Source organism: Diprion similis, chromosome 1 (assembly GCF_021155765.1).
Source record: "Diprion similis isolate iyDipSimi1 chromosome 1, iyDipSimi1.1, whole genome shotgun sequence".
Lineage (NCBI taxonomy): Eukaryota > Metazoa > Arthropoda > Insecta > Hymenoptera > Diprionidae > Diprion > Diprion similis.
The window spans coordinates 3985965-4012757 of record NC_060105.1 but is presented as its reverse complement, the minus strand read 5'-3'; the positions used below and the strand labels follow the sequence as shown (position 1 = coordinate 4012757).

General features: G+C 41.4%; 1 protein-coding gene across 10 annotated transcripts in view; it reads left to right on the top strand.

Annotated features, from left to right (window-relative positions):
- Positions 1 to 26793, top strand: part of LOC124405513 (glutamate receptor ionotropic, kainate 2) — an 88208-nt gene that overhangs the window by 34145 nt on the left and 27270 nt on the right. For 9 of the 10 annotated variants that reach the window (XM_046880470.1, XM_046880461.1, XM_046880488.1 and 6 more), the window contains exons 3-8: positions 9960 to 10121; positions 17621 to 17872; positions 19127 to 19302; positions 20120 to 20173; positions 22497 to 22661; positions 23622 to 23774. In XM_046880470.1, the coding sequence (XP_046736426.1) occupies positions 9960 to 10121; positions 17621 to 17872; positions 19127 to 19302; positions 20120 to 20173; positions 22497 to 22661; positions 23622 to 23774 (962 nt within the window). The remainder of the gene's footprint in view (positions 1 to 9959; positions 10122 to 17620; positions 17873 to 19126; positions 19303 to 20119; positions 20174 to 22496; positions 22662 to 23621; positions 23775 to 26793) is intronic. The other variant, XM_046880479.1, reaches the window with a different exon arrangement.

Sequence of the window (26793 nt, the reverse complement as noted above, 5' to 3'; positions counted from 1 at the left end):
ATATATAGATAAAGCGTCGAGGTGCGTCTACGAGGAAATAAGGGTTGATACACACTGGAGCCGATCAAACCTCCCCGCAACGCTGCTCGTAATCCAAGGAGTGCTCTTGGAATTGAGTTACGGTTATTCGAGCTTCGTGAAAGGGGGAATATGGGCAAAATTAAGTAATCCGTTATTCTCCAGCCGACGCCGACGCCGACGCCGACGCCGACGCCGGATTGCAGAGTCTTTTTCCATTCATCCGCGACTTGTAATCCCCCAGCCCTGCAGCTTCGTCGTTACCCATCTACGCGATAAAACTAACGAGGAATAAATACCCGGTATAAGCTGCTCGTCGTTTCATTCGCGATAAAATCGCTGAACAGCAGAGAGAAAAGAGACACTCGGAAAATGGTGGAAAATTACTTGGAAAAACAAAATCCGGCAAGCCATTTTGCAAGCCGGTAATTATTTCATTCAAATATTTCCGTGGTAAAGTAAAGATTCGAAGAACGGATGTTGACGCAAATTCCAACATTTTTGTCAATTTTTTTTAAATGCTTTTATAGACGACAAAAAACTTTTCAACGCGGCCGGCTGAATTTCGATTACAAGGGAACTCGAGAAACTTTGTTTCTTTATTTTTTATTCGCATCTCTACGAGAATTAAGATTCTCTCGATTCTTATTTTGGTCTAGTGCAAGGGGATGTTATATATAATTGAGACGTAATTAAGTTTATCTGACGGTATTCGCGCGATCCTTGGAAGAGAATCGGGAAGTGGAAGAAAGAGGGGGAAAGATAGAAAGTTTCCGGGCAAAAGTTTCACCAACTTCCAAGTTTCCCGGAGCTTGGTACTGGCTTATATACATATATTCTACTATCTATCCCCCTGCTGCAATGACTATTCATAATTTCTTATATACACTTTCTGCCTTCCACAGCCATTGGAACTAACGTGATTATTGGTGGCTACTGTTCTATATTTGCCAAACAGGCTGTAACTGATTGCAAACCATCCAAGATCCATTTCTGGAAATTCGCTGGCAATTTTCCGACTCCGATTACGCCCACGATTTTTCACGAATACAATATTAAGTCGGTACACGTCTCTTTATGCTCTTCTATCTCCTCGCTCCATATCCGTAATTTTCTAGTATCTTCGAATCGTCAGATTTATTCGAAGAATCGCTGATCTGAATTAATTATAAACTTGCACCATTCGCTATAAATGTTGAAGAAGAATTGTGAGTTTAAGTCTACAGTAACGGAAAAGTTCGTCGATTAATTAACTCGACATTCGTGTAATTAGTTTTTCAATATCTCCATGAATATCCAGTCTCAATTTCTCTGCAATCTTATAGTTCAGCAAATCTCGATGAAAACTTGGTAAATCAATAAGTCCCGTATAATGAATGAATTAAAAATCATTCGGATCGGCAGTCGATCGTATAACAAAATACAAACCATATTATACAATATGGATATTTTTTTTTTTTTTTTGCCGCAAGGGGAACGAAACGCTGCTTTTTGCTGATTTTTTCCCAGGATATGACGTACCTACACATGAATGTGGCGGAATAAAACTGTCGAAATCCAGGCTGTCAAACTCGATGATTGCCTGCTCGACACTTGACGTAGCAACGACAAATATGTATGCATGAATTTTCTACCCCAAACTTTACACGTGTCTCCAAATCGCAGGCGAAAAAACTTCTCCTTCGGAAAAAAACGTGAAACGATTCCATGACCGGCGGGAACAGCCATCGCGATGAATACAATCAGCTAGCAGGTTTCATGGGGCAAAGATGACCCCGTGCGAATCGCAGCCGTAACTCAGCACCCCCCAAAAAAGATAAACGTTTCTTTCTGGGACGAAGTAGAAGAAGCCGAGAATGGTCACCGTCGTAAATTCGTTTGCTTGGCCAAAAGCTGCAAACCACCCTTAAACTCGCTATCGTCAAACTATACATATGGCTTCTGTACTCCTAAGGGTGAAATTTGCACAACGTTTACACAAACATGCACATAAGGGAAAAGTTTTCATCCGCGTGAATTTATCTAAGAATTGTTAGTTTGTTTGTTTGTTTGTTTGTTTGTTTTTTTCTTTCTTGTTTTGAAAAACAGCAAAAGACTTTCATCCCTTCAAGAGAGATCGTCCGAGTAAAATTGGGTGATACGTGGACAGCGAGAGTCAGGTTCTAATTTATTTGGTTCGATCGAAAGCCGGGAGCGGGTTGAACTCGGCTCGACTCAACTCGACTCGATCAAACGATATTGGACGTGCGAGGGATGGAGCTTTGGGGAGTTAAAGTTACGAGACGCGATCCATTTATTGTTCTTTATTGTTTTTCCCGTTCCCCAGGACGAGAGATGGATGCGCGCTCATTGTCCGAACCGTCCTAATTGATATATCGCTTAGATATATGTATAGGTACATAAATGTGTCTATATACCAGTGCACATAGCTTATATATACGCGCGTCCACTCATTTTCAAAATCGCGATTCAACCCCCTGCATTCGCGTTGCTCTTGCAGCCTTTCGCCACGTTTCATCCGGTTTCGGATCAAACCGAATTCGCAGGCGAATACTCTGCGAGAAACCAGTTTCATTTCGCTTCAGTTTCGTGTCATTTCACGTCTATAATATGTTTACACGAGGGTATGCGATAAGCCATAAGGGAATAGTATACCCACATGTTTAGCTGAAAATTCGTAAACGTATATCGGGTATAATTTTTTTTCAACATGCAAAGATAGGGGAGGGATTTTTCTTAAGCTGTTTTGCTTCTTTTTCGTTTCATCCATTTTTCGAGAGGGATGAAAAAAGAGATACGAGTGATGGGCGGGGGTGCGCGGGGAGGGGAGTAACGAATTTTCGGGAAATAATTGAGACGTCGTTCATCCGACAGGAGATCCGAGCATAATCCGAAGTAATGGAACGCTTTGCCAGTTATGAATGTAATCCCGTCATAAATTGCACTTCGTATTTAATACAAGCTAACTATACAAACGCCGTTGAAGTTATGTATATATATATACAGATATATATATATATTGTATGTAATAAGACGAGAGCGAAATCGTAATGGTGGCAACATATACCTATAATATCCACCTAAATTGAATATAAATGAAATTTTACGCGGAACGACTATACATCTACGTATGTATACATCCATATATACCTATATATTGTACATAAAGCGCTAGGTGATATGCATACGCTGTTGATATATGCGAGTATACATACATATGTAATAGGTGCACACTGGATTAGATTAATTTTTTTTATTTGTCTCCGTACAGGATACAAAATTGAAACAACAAAACGGAAAGAAAAAAAAAAAAAAAACTTTCATTATTTATCATCCCGTTGTTGTTTGTTTTTTATGCCTTTTGTTTTTCATTCTTGTTTCCTCCCAGCTCTCACAGATTTTTCCGGTGTAGTACATACATACATTACATACATAAGCCAATGAGCAAAATGTTCGAACGAGACCTAATAATGCATGCGTGCAACGAAAAAACAATAATTTTTTTCCGCTACGAGAGCGGCTGAAACTGTGGTTTGTTCTCTGTTCTTTTTTTTTTTTGGTTTTGTTTTTTTGTTCGTTTTTTTTCTATTCTTGTTCTTTTTTTTTATACCACCATTAATCTTTCCCGAAGCCCCGCGTTTGCGGTATCCGTGTTATTGGCAGGTTCGGGGTTTCCGGATAAAGTAAAAAGGCAAAAAGACACTAAAATGAAAGTAAGAAAAAAAAGGAAAGCGAGTCAACCTACGAATCGACGGATATACATATAACTTACTTTTGTCGGGTAGACCTGGACGGTCGACATCTTCAACGTATCAAAAAGCCGTCGTTTAAATAAGATCTTAAAATAGAAAAGATATTTTTCACCAGTAAAGCGAAAGAAATTTTTTGCTTTTATTTTAGTTACGTTGAAAATTTGTACGAATCTCGTACTGATTGTCCTGCTCTCTTGTTAATTATTAATTAATGGGAATTTTACGCGTCGAAGGTCTGAATGTGGATACTTGTATATGCATAGAGAATGAAAGGAGGAGGAAACGTTGGCTTTTCAGACCGAAATACCAAAATATGTATAAGGACCAGCAGACGAGTTGATGACGAGCCTCGGCTGGCTAGAATTCCCGGAGGAAACAGGCGACGCACAAAGGAGTTCATCTCAGGCCTGGGATGTTTCAATCACAGTTTCCCGTTACATTAACCGTCAGAGCAGGATCCGCGGTTTATCGGGGCTAATTACGAGAGCCAGCTCCCCAGAAATGACCGGCCTGTTGACGTTCGTCGTGGCGGTTTGAAAGCCTCAGACGGAGAGCGGCTAATTAGATGAAACTTAAAATTAGGAAACCGAGTAATTAACCGGAAGCTAATAGCCCAAAGTATCTCCAAACATCGCCCCGTCTTCAGGTGTGATAAGAAACTTGCCGGAAAGTGAGAGAGAGAGAAAGTCGCAGGCTGATTAAGTAATCGGAGCGTTTTCACCCCTCGAAGAACGCTGCTTTGATTTTGTTGCTTAAAAATTCTTTTCTCTTTTTGTTTGTCTTCTTGTCTCAAAAGTTTTACCCGCTCGTCACGCGTCGATACTTCGAACAAAATTCAACCCCCGCACGCGGCTTACGTTGCCCAAGCTTACCGAACCCCCGAGATCCGAACTTGAACCCTCTGTATTATACACACTTTGGAAGTTTACCGATGTACCGCAGCAATTATCTACTGTTTGAAGGGATTAGGATACACCTGCAAAGCTCACGGCTTTGACAAGAGATCGAACGCTTACCGAGAAATCCAGACACATAACGTGCGCGTAACATGAACGATTATTAGCCAGTAAACGCTTGTCGAATAACAAATAAACGATAACTTCGTTACTTGATATTATTATTAGTGTTTGTTTATTTTTTATTTTTTAATAAATAAATTATAACAACGTCTGCAAGGATTAAGTAACTAAAAAGAAGATTATTGAATATTGAATTGTCTATCTACTTTAGTAGAATTTTTTTCTAAACTCGTGTTCAGTGTCGATTTTTTTTTTTTTTGCGTTTTGGTCCAGCATTTTTTCCTTGCAAAAATTTTTCACCAGGCTAAAATCTGGAGCTCTTGAATATCGGGTGTAAAAATTTTCAACCTGGACAAAGCAGATGAATTCCCGTCAGAATTCCGCGCGATGAGTGCGATGCCTCGTTACTCTCAAGTCGACCCTAATCTACCCTAATCGTCTCTAATCGAGGCGGGGTGAAAAAGAGAAAGCGGAAAATGTGGGCCCTCGACGAGCCGTACAGGTTAAAGCAGCCGCTGCTCATAAAACGCTTTGAATCTCGAGCGGAGAAATTTCACGCGTTTCTAGGTTTTTCGGAGGTAAATAATTTGTGACGAAAAAATGTTGCGATTCACAAAATTTTTGTGCGCTTCCTGTTTTTTAGCCCACAATATATACTTGATTACAGCCAGAATTTTGGGACGAAGCTCGTTCCTCAACCCGCACCTATTAGATTTTGCCGATCGATTTGGCTAACGCAAATTTATGCTTAATCGGCCAGCGAAACGATTACGTCACAGTCGCTTAGGCAGCCACTGACGCGTATCATTAATCGTATATTCGCCTCTTCCACGTTCATGTATTATACACGTACTAATCTGAATCATCCTGTATTTTATCCGGCATGCAGACGGACGAAAAGCTCCCATATAGTATATCCGCTAATTCCGGCCAATATCCTGTCGATGGAATTTTTTCCCATTTCACGAATTCAATATATCAGGATATCAATAATAATTACGCAACTGCACGATTACGAAAGAATGGAAATATAGTTTTTTTTTGTATTTTTATTTTTTTTTTTTTATTGGTTTAAGCCACATCGAACTGGAACATCCCTAGAAAATTGGAAGCTCAAAAAATTGGGTAACTTTTTTTTTTTTCTACCCTGTTTCTTTCATTTCGCAGCTTCGGCGTGATGCTCATTAGCGGTGATTTCGTGCCCATTTTATCGCGACGGACAAAATGCGGTGAATACCTGACCGCGTTTCTGATTTATGTGAACGAAATGGACCGAGAGATGATCGCGAGCGTTTTTCAGTCCGTTTGGAGGGTGGGATCGAGCGATTCGGTAATGCGAATGGAGAGTCGAGTGGATGTCGGTAAAGCGAGAAAAGAAAAGCACTCTTCGAATCGTATGAGCTCGACTTAGCACCGGTGCTTTCCTAATCTTTCGAGGTCTCATCCCTCCTCCCATCCCTTCTTTTTCTTTTTCTTTTCCCTTTTCACTTTCCTCCAGACGCTTGCAGCCATGCGAATCGAGATGCTACGGCGGCTCTTATCATCCCGGTTTGCGACGCCCCACTTTCACCCCTTTCACCCCTCTTTCTCGCGGGCAGTAAAATTGAGATACGACGACGTAAACAAGGGAGGCAAAGTAGCGACCAGACTTGCATGTAGCACTTCCGGCTGCGACTCGCCGATCGTTTCTCTCTCTTTCGGTTTCTCTTCTCTCGCGGAATACAAGAAAAAAAAAATTGGCTAAACGAAGGGAGTGACATTTGCATTTGGTGTTATCACCATGTGGAAGGAAATGTAAAAAAATTTCTGACGCTTATCGCTTCGTTGTATCTATATCGATTTTGGAAAAAAATGAAATTCCATTTCCAACGCGTGACAGAAATTTGTCTCCATATTAATTAGGTATTTATTCTCAACCTCACGTCTTGATGATATTGTTACGATTTTCCCGATTCATGGAGTGTATATGAGGTGAAATTTTTTTACGTCATGTAGATGCATTCATTTATTTATTTCTCGTTAGCTTGACTGAATGATTATTGTTCTGAAAAAATTAAGGGAAGAAAAACCATCGGGTTTCAGGTTGAACTATTTTCTCCGAAAACTACATTTTCTCCCCGATTGCTTCGTTTTTTACGCACGCGCTCGTATCAATCGCCGAATTGTAATCCCAGGAAATGTTCCCGGAACGAAATGCAGCCGTGATGAAGTGCGTGGATCGCAGTGTGTATACGTATACGTTGATACGCCTACGACACCGCGAAATCCACTGACCATTATCCCCAGATTGTTTTCTAGAACGAGGCAATCCGACGTGGACCGTTAGACGGAAAACGACGGTGGAAATTCAAGCGTAGAAAACGTTGGATCTTTATTCTTTCCTTCGTCTTAGTCTTCTTCTTTTGGTTATTTTTTTCATTCATTGAATGATTTTTTTTTTCTACTTCTTTTTTTTTTCTCCTTCATTGATCACCCGGACGTCTATATACATAAATATATATAACGACTTTGCAAGCTATTTAACAAAAAAAAGTCTCCCAATCATCATTTTTCTGCTTTTACTTTGCCAAAAATCGACCCAAGCGAAGAATTTTACTGCGTTATCTCTCTCAGCATCTACATACCTACCTATTTTGAACCGAGATCTTTGTTTTACGTATGCCTGCTACATCATATATAAAATTTACGACTCGAGAGTATACACACATATATACATGGACATGTGTTAGAGAGACGCAGCTTCAAGTTATGGGGTTGTTAGGAAAGCTTGGGAAAAAAAGCCTTTCTTCTCAGAAGTTGCTTCCGGTTTGTTACAGCGAGTCTTAGAGAATGTATCGTTTAAGCCAGGCGACCTTTCATCTATAATATATACTTGTAAGATTTTCAAATTTGAGAAGAAAATTTTTTAATTCGTTAAGAAAATCAGTTAAACGTGTTGTGATACCTGAAAGTTTTACGAATTATTAGTCAAGAAGAACATTACTTCGAAGTCGAGTACATTTTTATATTCAGACTTGGATTCTTGTCGCATCGAGTGGATAAAAAAAATAAATAAAAAAAAAATAAAAAACGTTTTAATAATTTTCCGGCAGAGGTAAAAACTCCAACTGTGATCAGGTCGACTTGGCTTAAGGTTCCACGAGGCATTGATCCGTGGTATTTCGGTGCTCGAATATACGAATAACAACGAAAAACAGGAGCCTAGCCGAAAGTACAAATGGCAGAGAAGAGGCGATTATCGGTCGAGGACGTGACTCGGTTTCATTAAACCCAATTAAGAATCTTATTGACGGTGAAGAGAGAGAAAGAGAGAAATAGACGGCGGAATTTTACAGGTCGTCGTTTGCGACCTGCAGCCTCGGCCTCGGCGAACCTCGAGGGCCGAGAGGAAAGTCAGTTTTCATGCAAATTCAATTACCGCGTTAGCTTTGCAGAGAGTGTAATTATTAAGTAACTGCGGGCAGTCCTGCTTCTCCAGCCTCACAAAGCCACTTTCCCTTAACGATGGATAGATCGATGCCACTCTCTCTCTCTATCTATCTCTCTCTCTCTCTGGGGTCATTAACGACGCGGGTTTACAAGCTCTCAAAGCTACAACGATTATACCGCTTTTTGCATATTTTTTACACTCGAGGTTCGCGAAGTGCTCACGATTTTTGCCTCAATTGGCGGTGAGTCAAATATTTTTACACACACACAGACACACGTTTACAGATGTCAAACAGCTGTGTCAAAGACGTGACGAACGTTACGTTATTCTTGTTATTTTTTATTTTTTTTCTCCTCTACATTTTTTACACTGTTTTTCTTTTGAGGAAAAATACGTGATTCGTGAGGTTTTTTTTTTTTTTTCAACACCTGACGTGCAAGTTCACGAATTACTCTACGTAAATTTATATACATATATATATTTATGTTAGTACAACTCTGAATCCATTTTCACAGCTACATTTTCCATTAAGGTTTATTTGCATTTTACTTGTACGAAAGCCGAGATGGGAATTCACCGTAGAGTATTACCGACCATTATAACATCGAATTACTCGTGGAAACGTCTATTTCTCTCGCTGTGCAGTTCGCGAACTCACCGGCAACCATATTTTGCCTATGTGCATCGGAATATCCACTTTCGAAATCCCCGACAAACTGTGCAAAAGTTCATCATTATAATGACTCGCCTTTTCTCTTGGACTCGTCGTCCCTGTAGGAAATGGAATTTCGAAGTACTCGGAACTGGATAAACTTTTGAGGTGATAACGAGTCTGCTGGAGTTTTCTATGAAAAAAATCTAGGGTGATGAGAAAAATAAATTGTCGGGATATCGCGCGAGGTAAATAACGAGTCCACGCAATTCTCGAGAGAGATAGGAAACGGGATAAGGATACGGAGTAAACAAAAATGCAATAAATAAATTAGACCAATAGCTGCAGTATAGCCGACCACTCGCATAACGATAAAGTAATTGTTCGAGGGCAGAGAATTATGTTGTTTTTCTTCCTCCCTATTTCCACATTCTGGACTCTCCGAAGCTCGAGGGGAACGCGAATTTAGACGAATCGATTTCACCTTCTTCTAAGGGCTGCAGAAATACTCTAGGAATTCAACCCTGCACCAATACAATCGCGATTTCCTCGCACAAATAGTCTCACTCTTAGCTCGTTCCCCGATTATCCCGCTCCTTGTACGTTTCCTCCCTCATTTCCGGTTGGACATGATTACCTGTAGGGGTCCAAATGCGAATCAACTCGTTCAGGGCTGGAAACTAAAACCGAGTCACTTTATCCTCGCAATTTCTCATTTCTTTTTCACTCATCTCATCCAATTTGGTCAAATTTTTCTCGCTTCTTTATTTCTTTTCTTCGTCTTAAAATTAAGGAGCGAAGTCAGGGGTGGAAATCAATTATCAATTCACAGTCTACTGGCCGCAGGGTAGATATCTACGTAACAAGGGGCATGAACAGCAGCAGCAGCCCGAAAATTGTTGGAGTACATTCATTGGTAATTGCTAATTTTATTCAATTAAAACTCTCTCTCTCCGTAAAAGTCTTGCCCTCGGCTTCGGACCACGAAGGGTTATCACTTCCCCCAGGGAATCCTGTTTCACCGCGAGGGATTTTTTCGCAAGGATTTCGTCATTTTCATTTTACTAATGCGAGTTTCACTGTTACAGGTGCGATTTTCACCGAGGACCAAAAGGACAGCCCGTCGGAGCTGGCGTTCAAATACGCTGTCTACAGGATCAACAAGGACAAAAGTGTCCTGCCGAACACGACGCTGGTTTATGACATCCAATACGTCCCGAAGGACGACTCATTCCGTACCAGCAAGAAGGGTAAGTCAGTCCTGTCTCGAATCGATTTATCGAAAAAGTCGGTCACGTGATCACTCGAATCTTACAAAAATCTTTAACTGGGAAATTATAAATGGTCGGAGGCAAAACCGCCAAGATCTTGAAATCCCGATGCCACGGGGCTGCAAGATGGCGGCACGTCAGTCGCTAAGCTCGGCTACTAATTACTCCACAAGTTAGTTAAACTGCTGTTCAAACCCCCAACGATGTTGAAAGTCCCTCTCTCGGAAGCAAAGTTATTTTTCTCTCTTCTCTTTTATTAACTATATACTCGAGGTATGAGATTATCAATTTCTATGCATGAATTGCGCGAGAGAAATGATATAATTAACAATAGTTGTTTGGTTAGAGATACTCGCCTGGATGGAAAGTACAACAAAAATAAATAAATGAACAAATAAAATAATAAACCAACAACAAGGTGCGCGGAAACAATTTCGCCTCAATTTTCTACCGACAAAAACTTCGCAAGCTGATGTATTTTTCACTTAAATTATATACCACTGCAAGGACTGTTTTCGCATTATATACCAACTGAGAGGAAACAGACAGACAAATTGTTGTGAAAGTAAGAATTACGAGAACGCATAATCTTTGACTGAGTTAAAAATTGAGGAACATCAGGGGCGCAGTAGTAACGGTCAATTACAGGGCCGACGGTTACAGGGTGAACTAAATTGCGGACAACTATTTCCCCGGCGTTAGAATAAATCGCGAGATATTTGTCAAGCTAATTGCGAACGATTTCTTCAGGTATACTGTAATAACGAAACCTGACGTTGTGGAAAAACTCACTGAAGCTCGTCCCTGCACTTGACGCTATTCGAAGGTAATTATAGGTGCTTGAAAAGGGGCGAAGAAAGGTTCATGACGTTTTTCACTTCGGGGTGAAAGGCTGTCGAGCCTGTTCAGGACTCGAAACTACGATCGTGTGTGTATGCGTGCACGTTTGCGAGGGAATAATAATAAACTAAAATGTAACAAACCGCGTCGCTGCCCCATATTCGCAATAAGGGAATGTATAAAACGGACCCTCGGGCTATAACGGGCAGGAATAACGGCGATAAAAAGCCGTAAGGCTGGGCTTGCGGGATGTCCTCGGTTAACAACAGCGATCGTGGTTGTTATAAAGAATAATAAATGCCCAACCGCTTCTCTGACGAATATCATTAAGCGGGAAAAGTTCAACGGTTTCAACCCGGAATTTCAAGGGACGAAAAGGACCGTGTCGAAGAGTGAAAACGATTTGAATAAAAGTAAGAGAAGAAAGGGTGAATCCATTCTTGATTATCTCACGTCAAATGAAAAGCGAATTTTCCTAAGACGAGGCGGGTAAGATTGAGCCAGAAAAAAATTAATTACAATTTCGTTTAAAAAATTAATTATCACCTTATAAACCGAATCGCTTATTTTTCTTCTTTTTTTTTTTTCTTTTTATCTCTCACCGAGTTTCGGACTAACGACTTTTATCCACCGGTTTCTCCTTAACGCCCCTTTTTCTTCGCTTCTTTTTGCCTCGAAAGTTTTATAACCGATTCGAAATTGCCAGCTTGGGGATAATTTTATTGCGGCTCAAAGAAACGATAAATAGCAAGATGATACACCCGAGCACCTGATTTCGAGGAGAGAAAATCTGCAGCAGGAGTAAAACGAGGATAATTCCAGATTCGTCCCGACAGGATCCTGGAGACCAGATTTATTCCCACCCCCACACATCCGTTCTTTCGTCTGCAATATTCGCGCGGATTTCGAGATGATAAAAAGTAAAACGAAGTAAAAATAAGTAAACAAGAGCAGTCCTGGTTCGCTCGGGGTTTAATTCACCCTCGATTTTTTCTTTAAAACGTACAAAAACCCGCGCCAGCAGAGGGAAATACGTGAGCAAGATTTGAGTGGTCCTGACACGCCTCAGAGCGAAATCCTGATTTTATTCATGGAGCCTCTTCAATATTTTATTGCCTTTTTTTTTCTTTCACTTCCTTCCTTCATCCATCCTCGTTTACTCATTTTATCGAGAAAAAAACTCTACACAGGTTGCATATTTCGATGATTCCAAGGAAAAAAACTACTTCTCATCGTTAAACAGAGTCGATTCTTTCTTAAACACTGTACATAATTCACCGTATATCATACGGGGAAACGCAATATCCACCACCCCTCTTCACCCCCTGTATAGTACATACGAAGCCGTAATTATTCTATCATTATTATATAGACGATGCATAATTATCGTTAAATTAACCCAGTACTTCGGTGTAATATGAGCGCGTGGCGCGAACCCCTGCACGATACCAGTTGCTATAGCTATACGACCGTAACCTCGTTATTGCTCCAAGTAGAGTGCTAAGTTTCACCGCACCTATGGTTTACATCTATTCATTATATCTATAGAGATAATACATATACATATACATCATATTAGGCTGGATAAAAAAAAAAATGGATATTTATTTTTTCGTTAGTCAACGTGAAAATATTGTTCAAGATGATGAAGAACTAATATTCGAAGCGCAAACTTTTACAGAATTTTTTTTCGTTCTCGTCATTTTAATAAAAAAAATATTAATATATATGTATAATTTTTTACGAACGTCTTATTAGCAACGATATTTTTTAGCAAATTTACCTTCGCTATTGGTGATCGATTTCGAAGAGATATTATTACAGGCATGATTATAATTTTTATGACTCATTATTGTAGACGTCTGAATCTCGGGGAATTTTGCCATTTCATCATATAATTGTTTGTTTAGTACTTTATTTACTATCTCCGAATTTATCGCCGGTTTTATAGTGTTTCCTGTCGACGTGTGTATGTGTATATACGTGGGACGAAAGTGTTTTTTATAACCTACTCGTAACCCGAGTTCCCTTATTGATTTTTATAAAATTCGACCAATAACTCGATGTGTCGGATGGGTGGAGATAATATAAGCATCGGATCGAAATATAACGAAGGGTAGCGTGCGGAAATGCAGGATTCTTTTAAGCCGCCATCGGGGGTTTCACTTTTACCTACATTCAACCTCGCGGAAAAGCTTTGTGGATTCTGCTCCCGTCAAGAGCTGAACAGAGAGCTTTCGAATACTTATACATACCTGCCTTATATATTGATTAATTTATTATCATTAAATATTAATATTACACGTCCAAGAAAAGCGTGAAATTTACTATTCCTTCGAATCCAAGCTCTCGACTTTAGCCAAGCGAAACTTTCGATACAGCAATAAAAAAAGGATCCAAAAAGGAATAGTTAAAAAAAAACTCGACAGTATTTCAACGCTTCCAAAGTGCACTTCACTCTGGTTCGAATTATTGACAGATTTAAAAAATCAGTGTCCGATCATATTCGATAAAGGGTGAGAAAAATCTTTTTGACCGCAAATATAAATCACCGAAGTACGTACTTGACGTTTTTGAAATTTTTGGAAACAGTGCATGCGAAATGGTGAATAAAAAAAAAACGAGCGTCATAACCGCCAGGGGAAAATAATTAACGATACCGCGGGGTTGTTCGGTCGTTGGTTGAAAGAACCGGAATGATTAGAGTCCCGAGATTGTCGGAAACGCGAAACTGGGACTTTCCGGGGTCGTAAAATTATGCATACCTATATATATATATACATATATATACACGTTTGGTCCACGAGGCAGCCGTTACTGCAGAATCTGGTGGTTGGTGGCTAATTGTGCGTGACTTTAGTTAATACGCTGAGTGCTCGGAGTCTCATTTGAGCCCGACGTAGATACGCCCACAAATTTCATGCCGTTGCAGAGAGGCCTAACCAAAAGCGCCTCTTCGACGTCGGTGACCTTGTACGTCGGGTGGAAAATGGAACCTGAGCTTATCCCAGGTGAGATATATTCTCAGACGTAGAAGGCCCGGGCGGGCCCTTCTTTAAAGGCGTTCTAAATTAGTCACTATTGCCCAGAAACCTGAGGGTAAAAGCTCGGAGCTTGCAGCTCGTTCGAAGAGACTAAGTGAGCGCGAAGCGCCGAGAGTAAATTCCATTCCCCTGTATTCCTCCCTTTCTCTGAATAACCAGCTTCGGTTCATCCTTCGGGACGAGCCTTGTTTTCAGTGATAATAATTTCTGTTTTCTCTCTTCACCAAAAATTCAACTTGAGATTATTTTCAGAACCGTGGAGCAAAGGGAACGCTTAAAAACCGAATATAGATAGACATCTATATACATGACTACTCAGGCTATAGATAAACAAGGTGCAAAGTATCTATGCAACCGAAATTCTAAACCCAGATGTAAATATACGAGTCGTGACGAAATGGATGTAGAAATATAAAAGGGATGAATATAAAAATGGGGGAGATTTTTGCAATATCTCGTTTGAAAGCACAGAAGCGGAGGAAAAAAAACCTAAATAAAAATAAAAAAAAAAAAAGAATCCCACACACTTAGGGAGAAAGTTTCGTAGAAATAAAAAAAAAACCTTGCAAATTCAAAGTTTGCTATATACGACAGGTTATGGTGTAAAGGGGGAAAATGTTTGGTGGTAAAAGAAAATGGGAAAAGAACTAGGGGAAATAAATTGGATCCGTGTTTCTTCTTACATGCTTGTTTATTTTTTCATGTAGGTATGTCGCAATAATAAGGTTTCATTCGACTGATTCCACGTCACCTTTTCCACTCGAGAGTGTCGCTGTAATTAATTATATACGCTCATTTCCGCCTAGAAATATCCCGAGAAATTCTCGGAGCTAGGCTGAGAAGAGATATGAAATTTGCAGAACGGGGTGAGCTTACTTTCCGGGTTGTGCCCGGCGACGCTTTTACTCTCTACTCTGCGTGCGTATCCTTTGCATAAGTCAGGAGCTTCGTGGGCCGGTTCCGGGGACGAAGATACGAGGGAAGTCTCGGAAGGATTCTTGTTGCACAAATCTACGTGGTCCAGGATGCTGGGACTCGAGTTACCCGGCCCTGTGCTGTTTGCCCTACGTTTCGCGTGTGTTTAGGGCGGATCGCAAGCTCGTGTAACGACCCTCCACCACCCCCAACCCCTGAAATACGGCGGCTTGGGTAAATAAAAATGTACTCGACGTAGAAAATCCGTTCACTATCAGCCGTTCTTTCCTCGGAAATAAACCGAACGCCGATTCTCAATCGCCAGGAAGTTTTTATTGAGATGAAACAGAAAAACTTACGAGTTTTTAGAAATTCGGTTATAAAGAGTTTACGTTAGGTACTGTGTTCATTACACGATTTGTACATACAATATTTATCGTTTTTTGAGACGAATCGAGTGTTTTGCATCCCACAATTTATGACCCTTCGTGATTATTTATATTTAATACAGATTCATGCATGTTTTTTAATCGAAAAGCTTTTTCAAAAATTTTATTAAGCTCTTCCAAAGTTTTGATATCGAAAAGTCTAGTGTTTCGGTTAATTGGTGACAGTTTTTTACGTATCCTGAAGTAAGTGCAGCGGTTGATCCTTCGTTCATCTACAGTTGAGTCGCTGCTCGTGCTGTGGATTATAAGAATTGGAAAAAAAGTTAAAATTCCATTTCGCATTGAATGTATTTTGCATATTATTTGAAGAGATTTCGAGACGAGAGACCGTCTCTAAACGCCTCGGGAAAGAAGGGATAAGGAAGATAAGAAACACACAAGTTTTTCTCGAGTTTTGTACGTTCAGCCTACGGCCCTTATACCTACAATATACATACCTACATATCTTTCCTTTTCCCATCCTTATTCCAAGTGAGATATGGAAATTATTTTATACATTATTCCCGACGAGTCCTTGCTAAAAGCGAATCGTCCACTCCTTCGTCCTCCAAAGGATTTCTCCTTTCAATTCTCACATCTTGTGAACCTTAAACCGACTTTTGCTCACCTTAGATCTCGCGGAATTGAAAGGGCCCTTTTTTGCCGAACAACTTCTCAGGCTTCTTGTGTTGTCGACGATGCAGCTCAAGGATGAGAAAACGTCGCAACATCCTTTATTCCTTCTTTCCTTTTCATACTAACGCCATGTTTTACCCGACGAGCCTAAATCCTGTTATTTCTCCGGCGTTTCTCTGCTATCTGCTCTCTTAGCTCGTGTTTACTGTTATTACAAGTTGGAAACTTTTGGGTCTGCACAACGAAGGACGGGTTAAGATTATTACCATGTAGTAAAGGGGCAGCCTAACAACCCCCGAGAAATTTTGGATCGTGAATCTCTAGTCGTGCGGAGTACAATTGAAAAAATACAATTGACAAAAAACAATCATTTCCGATTAAGCAAAACTGCGCAAATTTCGGCTGCAAAGAAGTTCTGCAGCAACGACAACGCGTTTGCTCGATTTCAAAAATAGCGTGAAACTTTTCATGTGCATTTCATTCGCCAGACGAGCGAGGGTCGTTTGAATATTTCTATCCCATTCATTCCTCGAAATGGAATAAAGAAATTAAATGATACGTGCTTTTTATGCGAGAGAAAAAGAAAGAGTCTAAACTTTCTCCAAATAAAATATCCACACTCGGATTCCTCGAACCGAGTAGGCGCGGGTTCAGGAAGTAGATGGAAAATATGATTATGGAGAATAAGGAGATGAAAAAAAAGGGGGAGGGAAGCGAACAGTTTCCCCCCCCCCCCCCACCCCCTGAAATTCAGAAACGGCGAGCATCTCAGCCATCCGAAACTTGGCCATTCTCTCGCAAAACTCGCCAACAACGGGTATGAAAATTGGATACGAATCGGGATTTTCTGCAGGGAAAAGGGAACTTTAGCGGGATAAATTCCGGGAGACCATGATGGCGCATTTAATAGCGCCTTTTGGCCACCTGCGGGAAACAGAGACTCTCGATGAAAGGCAGCGGCAATGCTGCTGTTGTCTGCCGAGAATATTTACCCTCCTTGAAACGCCCGGGAGCTTCATTCTCGAGGGTCGTATCGCAACGACGGTCTGAATTGATTATCCGAAGAAAGAACCGAAGGGATTCCTCCGCTGGTGAAGTCGAGAGCGAAGGTCACGAATGGACCGGAAGAAGCCGCATAAAACCACCGTCAATCCGCGCGTTTCTCCTGCGGGATGATAAAATATTTATCGACTTCGCGCCGGGTCGTTGGTTCACGTCCGGCTGAGGAGAACCGACGACCGGAATTCGCCGACCTTATCTACGATGAACCCGCGTAACTATCATCGATTTTCACCAACTGCGTTTGCCCTATCAGCTCGGCGAATCGCGAAACCGCGAATAGACGAACACGTGGAATCGAGTGCCGGGCGCGTAACGCTGGAAAAAAGGATCCTCGATTTTCTGAAACGAAAGAGTTAACATCGAGGATGTGGAAGCGAAATTCATTCGCCAGGATTCTTTCTTTTTAGAAAATAATTCAATTTTTTCTTTGAACACCTGATTCGATTTATGACTTCCTGCTGTCGTAATTGGATCACAAAAAAAAGGATTTAACGAAAGCGACCATTTTACTACGAAACGAAAACTTAAACACTTTTTTCTCTTTCCGTTGCAGCTTGCAAACAGCTTTCAAGATCGGTGCAGGGCATCTTCGGCCCGTCCGATCCTCTCCTGGGAGCTCATATCCAGAGTATTTGCGAGGCATTGGACGTGCCGCACCTGGAGGCGAGAGTCGATTTCGAGCCGACGTTCAAAGAGTTCAGTATAAACCTCTACCCAGCCCAGGATCACCTGAACAGAGCGTTCAAGGACCTAATGTCCTTCCTGAACTGGACGAGAGTGGCGATTATATACGAGGAAGATTACGGTAAGTCGATTCTAATCCCGAATCAACCGCATATTGGAATATTCCGAGCAGCCTCTGGTGGATTCGAAAACTCACTGCAAATGATGCAAAAAGTTTTTCCTTATCAATCAACCGAGCTCTTAGTTCTGTATTAACTGATCAAAAATCAATGCAACGGAACCAAAAACGGAGAGCTCAAGTTTCCCACGCCTGTGATCCTGCAGCGTCCTACTGCTTTTCGCCGACTATTTGCAGAGGGGAAAATTTGCACGAAAATGGAACCGGCGAAGCGGTTTCCCGGGCTCTCAAGGTTCGGAGAGTCATGAAGGGAGTCGCTGCTGGAAGGATGAGGTCGCCGTCATAAATCTCGCCGCAACAAGACACTAACTCGAAATCCCCCACGTGGGGGAGTCTCGTTCCTCATCCTCCCCTTCCTCCCCCTCATTCCTGGTCTTTGCTCAGCGGGACACATAGTTGTTCATCCCAGTTATCGCGCCCGAGAGCAACCAGAGAAATATTGGACGGGTTTGGTCGGAGACCGAAGCGGCGAATGGTTATTATTTTTCAATCTCGATGCTCTTTTAACAGCCCTGAGAGTTCCTCGCATCCCTCGAGGTTCTCCAGTGTGAAATTTGCCGCTTTCTTTTCGACGTAGTCTCTTCACCCGATGTCCTTTCTCCGGTTCCTATCCCGCAGGATCAGGTCCTGCAGGACGTTTCGATTGCAACTTCCGCCAACGACGACGATAATTAGTATAATCACTATTCCTTATGCCGGAGGTGGTTGAATTGCTGCCGAAGGTGTGCGGCAAGTTACGTCGTCGTCTTGAAAATGAAACAGGAAGAGTACGAAGCGGCTCCTCGTAACTAGCGGCACTAAAGCTGGCCGAATAAGACGTGACAGAAAAATCTGGGGAGAACGTGAGGGGATTTCAAACTACGTGACTGTTCGCCCTGCGCTTCTTCGACCGCGAGTCTATGGCTTGAATACCGGCTTCCGGTTTGATTAAAAAACCATCGATCAAGTCCGAATGCTCCAATGACGGCACGAAGAGCTTCCGGGCATTGGCTCGAGGTTTATGTATACATACGTCTAGATTATATCCCTCGGATCCGGGAGAGGATGTGGAAAACTAATCGAGATATGACAACAGCAAAGTGGCTTTTCTCCGGGTCGCTATTTTCTGGTAGACGTCCAAACTGCGGGGAGCCTCTTTTCTCATTCTCATTTTCTTCTTCTTCTTCTTCTTCTTCTTGCTTCTTTTCGCTTTTACAGGTCTGTTCAAGCTCCAGGACCTTGTCAAGTCGCCGCCGTCGACGAGGGCGGAGATGTACATCCGACAGGCGGGACCATCCTCGTACAGACAAGTTCTCAGGGAGGTTCGTCACAAGGAGATTTACAAGCTTATCGTCGACACGGATCCGGCGCACATGCAGCAATTCTTCAGAGCGGTAAGAACGCGCGCTTTTTTTTTTTTTTTTTTTTTTTTTTCACTTGAAAAAATCTCCTCCCCGTTTTAGACACACAAAATTTTTTTCCCACCAAGCTACGAAATCCCTACTTGAGCTTTTTCGCCAGCTCACTCGAGATTCAAAGAGCGCCGGCAAATTTCGTTTTTGGATAGTACGACGGGACGAGCAGACGAATAGATGGGAAAATAAACCGCCCGCTATTTTCAAGGGATGCTTTTTGACCGGAGGCTCTTCGGTACCTTCGCTCTCACTTCGTCCCCTCTTCGTTATCCACCAAGGATCGCCGCCCTCTTCAAAGTCCTTCTAAGGCCGGCTGCCAGGACGGTTAGCGAATGTTGCTGGAGATTAATGAAGAGATCGAGTAACGCCCCGTTTACGATTCGGTGATAATTCGATCCCCGACGAAAATGCTGCAGCCTCTTTATCTCCACCCCCTCCACCCTCTCCAGCCCATCACCTTTCTCCTTGTTATTATTATCATCCCGGTGTTATTCTTACCCAGTCTTAATTCAACTTTATCCACTCGATTTACTTACTTACCATCGCCCTGCAGTCAACATTTTCTCCCTTGCCTCGTCTCGATTCCTCTCTGATCGGCAGCACTGAAAACAATGATGATATAATACCATTTCGCATACTAATTAATTACTGAAGAAAGGACGAGGGAGAGGGAAAGGGGGGAGGGGGGGGGGGCAAGGCAATTTCTTTTTGTATATATATGTATAGGTACGAATTTTTCTTCTCTCTCGTTTTTCACGCTTACGTATTCTTTTTTCTGTTTTCTTCTCTGCTTCAGATACTTCAGCTGCAAATGAACGACTACAGATACCACTACATGTTCACAACCTTTGTAAGTATATACATATATATGTATATGTATGTATATGTATATATAATATACACCGAACGAATTGTAATTGGAAAAAAAAAAAAAAAAAATTCTCCTCCCAATTTCTCGAATTCACTTTCCTCGCGTGCTTGAATTTCCGGATCACTCAAGAGCCCAGACTGCGAGTTTTCCTTGAGGAACTTTTCTTGTTTTTCTTTTTATTTTTCTTTTTCTTTTTATTTCTTACTTCCCATCCCTCTGCGAACAAAAGGTACAATCTGGAATTGAACACCCTTTTCAGAATATTATTTTCCCTCTTTTATATCAACGGAGTAAAAACCCGGTCTTAATTTCCCTGCACAGGAGGCGCCAGTAGCAATATTATATAATACGTAAGCTTGGTTGGTTATAATTATCATTCCTGCAGAAGGATATCAGATGGAAATTTACTCCCTCTTGACTGCAGTGGGTCTTCAGAGTCAAGCTCGGTTTCCTCTTATCTTGTCCTGATCACCGTAAGGCGGGAAATCGGTTGAAAAGAGGTTCAAAGAAAGAATGTAAAATACTTGACCCACTGATTCAAGCCCCATTGAGTATCGCGATTCTCAAGTTATTTCACCCGCGGCATTGCCTATGCAAGCTCTGATTATCCGTCAAGCATATCCATTGTGCTTGATCTATGCAGAACGATCGAACTCTGAATATCTGTGATACAATGCCAAAATTGCATACTGCGCGTGCAAACTCGGAGGCCAAAGGCTTCTCTACGTCACTTTCGCATCTTGGATTAATCGCACAGGCCTGAGAAATATAACTTTTAATCTCCCCCTTGAGTAATAATGGTGATTGTTTTTTTTTTTTAGCAATTTAAGTATGTTGAATTAAAATATAGCGTTTTTTTTACAGTACATTGAGATTTATTTTCATACGAGATACGCATATTCACAGTTTTTTTCAACAATTTTTATGATGCATAAACAAATAAATATAATGAATATAAAACTGAATTTCTCAGTATAAAATAAATAGAATTCGTCTTAAACTTATCGTGGCGTTTTCTACTTTTTTCAAAACTCTTGTTCAATATTTCTCTCTTCTACTTTCGTAGCTCTAAATATACTCAAAATCATGATAAACAACAACTTATCAGGGTAAATAAATATATAAACAAATATTAAGACGACCATTAATACATATATTTAACACAGAGATTAGAAGTCAACTCTAGTAGTAGGAAGAAAACAGAGGAAAAAAAAATCTCAAAATTTTTTTATAAATTCGTACCTAATACGAATTATTTATATATCATTAACAATAAGTCCTGGGAGGGGGAGATCATTGCAGGACTGTCTTATCTTCATTGGTTCCTCAGAGTTAACGGTGAGCTTATTGCACCTGGAAACAAGTGGAATTCACGACTCCTCGCGAAGCCTCCACGTATCCAGACCGTCTTGCTAGAAAATAAAGGAACCTGTAACGACGTCTTATGTTGGTTTATTCGAGTGTGTTGGTACACCGCGGGGCATCCATCCAGTCTTAAAACGCACCCGGAGGTACGAGAAAAAATCTACGGCGTACTAAACCTCGAAAATATCGCGGAAATATCCTGTCAGACATTTTCTATTGTGGAAAATATTTGGCTAGACTTTGGTTATAATCTGACTGGGGGGAGCTGAGAGGAATTAATACGGCGGTATATTTTTTCTTGATCATTCCAGGAGGGAAAAGGGAGGGAAAATTTGAGCCGATAAAACGAATTCCTGGGTGAAATAGAGAATTTAGGTAAAGGGTGGAGGGGTGGAACTGCTGTGCAGTGGTCGAACTGCTCGATAGATGCTATCGAGGTATCTACGAGCTGTGCACAAGCTCAGAGGCTAGCTACCTTATTGGAATCGGTTTCGCCGCAAAATATTTCACGCCAACTTGTCACCGCTTATTTATTTAGTGCAGGGGTGAAATGGGATGAGGGTTCGTTGCAGGCTAGTCGGACTCATCCTTGAAATACTCGGAGAGACGTCCTTTTCGGAAATACTCGTACGCACCGTTTTATATAACTGAGATTTTCCATCCAGATTTCCTCTTCATCTCTGAATATTGAATAATACATTTTTTTTTCTTTCTTTTTTTTTTTTTTTTTGTTTGTTTGTTGTCCCACTTTTTTCCTTTGCGGCTCGTGAAACTCCCACCAGACGAATTTTATTATATCCCTTTCCCTCCCCTTTAAATCTGTTTGGAAACTCACGTCAGAATGTGCCAACATCTCGTGAAGCTTTATTTTTTTTGTTATTCATTCTATCTGTATATATATATATATATATATATATGTATATATCTCATTTTTCAGGATATAGAAACCTTCGACCTCGAGGACTTCAAATACAACAGTGTCAACATGACTGCCTTTCGTCTCGTAGACGTCGAGGAACCCAGAGTAGCCGAAGTCCTTAGACAGATGGAGAGATTCCAGCCGGTTGGTCACGCGATTTTAAACAAAACCGGAGTCATTCAGGTCAGTCTGTACAATCTGACACGTTGATGTGTATATATGTATAAAAATTTGTAGAAATTTCCTACATCGTATATCATCAAGATCAAGAAATCCCGCTCTCGAGTCGTCCTTACTCCTGCTACTAAGATAATTTTTCGGCTACTCGAGGAGACGAGGAAGACCCGTTAAGGGTGGATTGCGCAGGGGTTTCACGGGGCGGAACTTTCTAGCGACGTCTCCTTTGTTCTCCTCGCTGTAATTAAGTCTGCGGAATCCTGGAGCGCGCAGCTCTCCAGGTGGAAAGCTCGCGAGTCCCGGTTAAGCTGCAACCTGGAGTGCCGGAGGTCTCCAATCCCAATGCAGGCGTCGATGACCGCAGCCTGGATTTTGAACTGGATTTTGAACCGTACCCTCGATTTCCTATTCTCGTTCCGAAGCGCCCGCAACTCGCTCTGCATTCGCATCACGTTTCCAACCAACCAACCAACCAACCAACCAACCAACCAACTTGCATAGTCCGAGCTTCCCTGCACAGACAACGGCTCAAAAGCTCCGAACGGAATCGGGAATCGACGCAAGGACTCGCCTCGATAATCACTGCAGCTACTAAACACCCTCGACTCGTCCTACCGACCTCAACAATTAACTCAGTTTCCACCACCGTTGCAGGATTCCATTCCAAACCTGTTCAAACCATAAAGCATCCCCGTCTGTCTGGTGACAATGCTTCGTTGCTTCCGCTTAAATCAGCACGAATTCACACCCGGGGAATACGAAACAAGCGTTGAGCACTCGACGCTCGCCGTTCTTCTTGCACTGGATCCGAACTTCTCGCATATTTCGTTCATGTTCCCTGGAAGCTCGAGGCGTTATTCTCACACTCACAGGACGATGAATCGTCCAGATTTTTTTCTGCACTCTCGAACAGACTCTTCTTACTTTACTTTCGGTCGATGTATTCAGTGTTAACCTGTGTTTCAGGCAGAACCAGCGCTCATGTACGACAGTGTTCAGGTTTTTGCCCACGGTCTGGCCTCCTTGGATCGCAGCCACGTCCTTAGGCCGGCGAATTTGTCCTGCGATAAGGAAGAGCCTTGGGACGATGGTCTCTCGCTCTACAACTACATAAACGCTGTACGTATACTTATATACATAAAATAATAACACCTCAAATATTATCGTTTTTGCATCGTTTTCTCTCGAGATGCGATGACGAAGAAGAAAAATAAATGGAAATGTATGCTGCATGTTTGAAACGCTATGCAAAACTCGGCTGAAACGGCGAAGGATGTTACATGCGTGTATAGGAGATGAAAATATGGCGAATAACTTCCCCTGAGAATCGCTCGAGGAAGGGGTCGACCCTTGTTTTCTTCCTTTCTTTCTTTCTTTCTTTCTTTCCTTCTCCGTACCTTTAACCTCTCTTCCACATCCGTCTGAAAGGTTTCTCTTATTTACATCTGCCTATAACAGCTCGGCAAGCCGAGAAACGACGAAGTTTAATCGGGCTGAGATTTACGCGAGATCTGAGCCAGCCTTGAAAATCCTCGCTCAGCTTTATAACAATCTTCCCGAAGCTCAGATTTTCAAGCCTATTTATCTTACCCTCTGATTTAATCAACGAATCTGCGTAGGTATAATAATTATATTATACAGAGAGACGTGAAAATACGATTCGAACGAATGTCGCCTACGTTTTGCCAATTAGTCACCTGGCTCTTATTGCTTGCCTTGAAAGTTCGAGAATCGCAATTTTCAATCACTAACTGTCTTTCTTTTTCCTTATTCTTTTCTTACCTTTTTCTTCCCTTTGCTGTCAAAGGAGAAAGGACAAAAGTAAAATCAAGAACACGGGAGAAAAAATATAACAAGAAAGTCTTTTACGGGGATCCGGAATCGCTTCGCGAGTCACTCGATGGTGGGTACTTATTTTTCTTTTTCTTTCTCCTCCTCATTTGCTCCACTATCTTTCTCAGTTTTATCCCTTTCCCCCGTGTCTCACCCTCTCTCACTCACTCACTCACTCACTCACTTCGTCTAGCTCCGTGGGGTTATTTTACTTTCTTGTTCACCGGGAAAAGTTTGTTTTCTACTTTTTCAAGGCCTATTTAACAGCCTCTTGAGATCCGCAACCTTTTTCGTCCTCTACCTCGACGTCCTCGAGAGACGGCATTTTCCTCTTCTCTACTTGCTTTATTTCGCCTCATTCGGCATCGTTTTTCTTTTTCTCTTTCACTTTTTTTCCTCATAGCTTACTTTTTTCTACTTCTTTTACTCTGTACTCACTTTACGTCGACACACTCGCTCCACTGACGAGACGTGACGTCGAGTTGCTCGTTTGCTCGCTCGCAATACCTTTCAAAGTTCCGTAATGATATTTCACCGTACAAAAATCTCCCCCCCCCCCCGCACTCTTCAGCAACATGTAATTTCTGAAAAAGCACCGAGTACTCAACGAAATTCTCCCCGAATTATTCAATTATTTATATAAATGTATGTATACACCGCCATACATACATACGTACATACGTGTGTCATATTATTCGAGAATTCATTTTCCAACTGAATTTTTATTAAATTCTAAATTTTACTGAATTTTTTTTTTCTTTTTTTTTTTTGTAGACAATATTCCTCATCGAGTATAGTCCTTTCGTAGCTCCCAAAATTCGGTTGGAGTAAATCCCGAATCTTTGTATCGATCGGGAGATAAGATTATGCGATCTGTAATCGAGGGAATCAATTATTCCCCGCTGTTTGGATGGCACGAAAGGGATTTTGGGTAATCTAATAAAGCGAATCGAGCGAGAAGAGGCTGAAATTCTCCCCAAAGCGACACGGGGGATGCTTGCGATAATAATTAATACGCAAATTGAAGGTCGTTACGGTTTCCCAGCCGGTTCTCTCGGTAGTCGAAATCCTGGCATCGCCGTGGCTCCTCATCCGTTTACATTCTGCAGGGCAGTCGATCCTTCGAGAGGATCGGGCGATGGGTCAAATGTCGAGAGACGGCTGGATCCTGATTGTCAAAGACGGGAAGCCGGCGGCGGGATTCCCGATGGAAACGGGATCAAATCCCATGCAACTTACCACGCGGGAGAATTTCGAGGACGGAAATTTCCTCCCGGCTTCCCAAATCTTTCTCCAAACTTTTCCTTCGTCGTATAAAGCGGTAAAAGAACCGCGATGCCGAGCTTTTTTTGTTTACAGAAATCCTGCGTTATGCGATAAAATCAAAGGAAAAAAAAGACGACAAATTTGCAAGCGAATCGGGAATTCTCGAGACTTGTAACAAGCGGATTATCCTTGAATGATATGCAGGCTGACCTTTTTTTATTCGTTTTTTTTTTCATTGTATTTTGCGAAGAAATTTTATCCCGAGCGTGTAAATCGACGTAAAAATCGTTTAACGTAAAGAAGCCATCGTTGAGGAATATAAATGAGCGGGAAAAAAGTTTTCCTTGACTCGTATTCTAGTTCAGACAAAAGTATGACGGATAAGGAAAATTCTAGGTACAAGAAATTTAGCACACGTGTGTGTGTGTTTGAAATTGTTTTCTGCGAGTGAACAATGTAATCGTAAAGATTTAAGACTCTAGACACGACTGAACGGAATTCATATAAATCGAAGATACGAGAAGAAAGAAACGTATTTCGGGCGAATCATCCGGAGGAAACTGAATCCGAACGACAAGCCATAAGAATTCAGCGGAAAGTCGAAAACAAAAATTGCGGGAATGGATTGAAACGCGTGGACGAACCGGAAAGCCGTCAAGGGTTTTTCATAAAAGTTATAATTGGCTTCGGATTTCGGCGAGTTGAAAGAAAAGAAAAAATTGAAAAAAGAAGGAAGAATCATACATTGTTCAGGGAAATTCACCGCATATGAAAAGCAGAAAATGATTGTCTCCTTCGCTATTTTATTAAATTTATACGTAGAACGCACGATATGTGATAATAATCCTTGCGGTGCTTGCAGATGCGGCGGCGATGCTGATTAATTTTATCTCTCGTTATTCGGTGCTTCGTTGAATTATTATTATTATTATTTATTATTACCGTACGAGGCAATTACCGTGAGAATGTGAATGCGAATATTAGCATTTTAATTAAAAGAATTCTCTCTGTCTGAAGTATTTCTATGTTTTTATAAAAA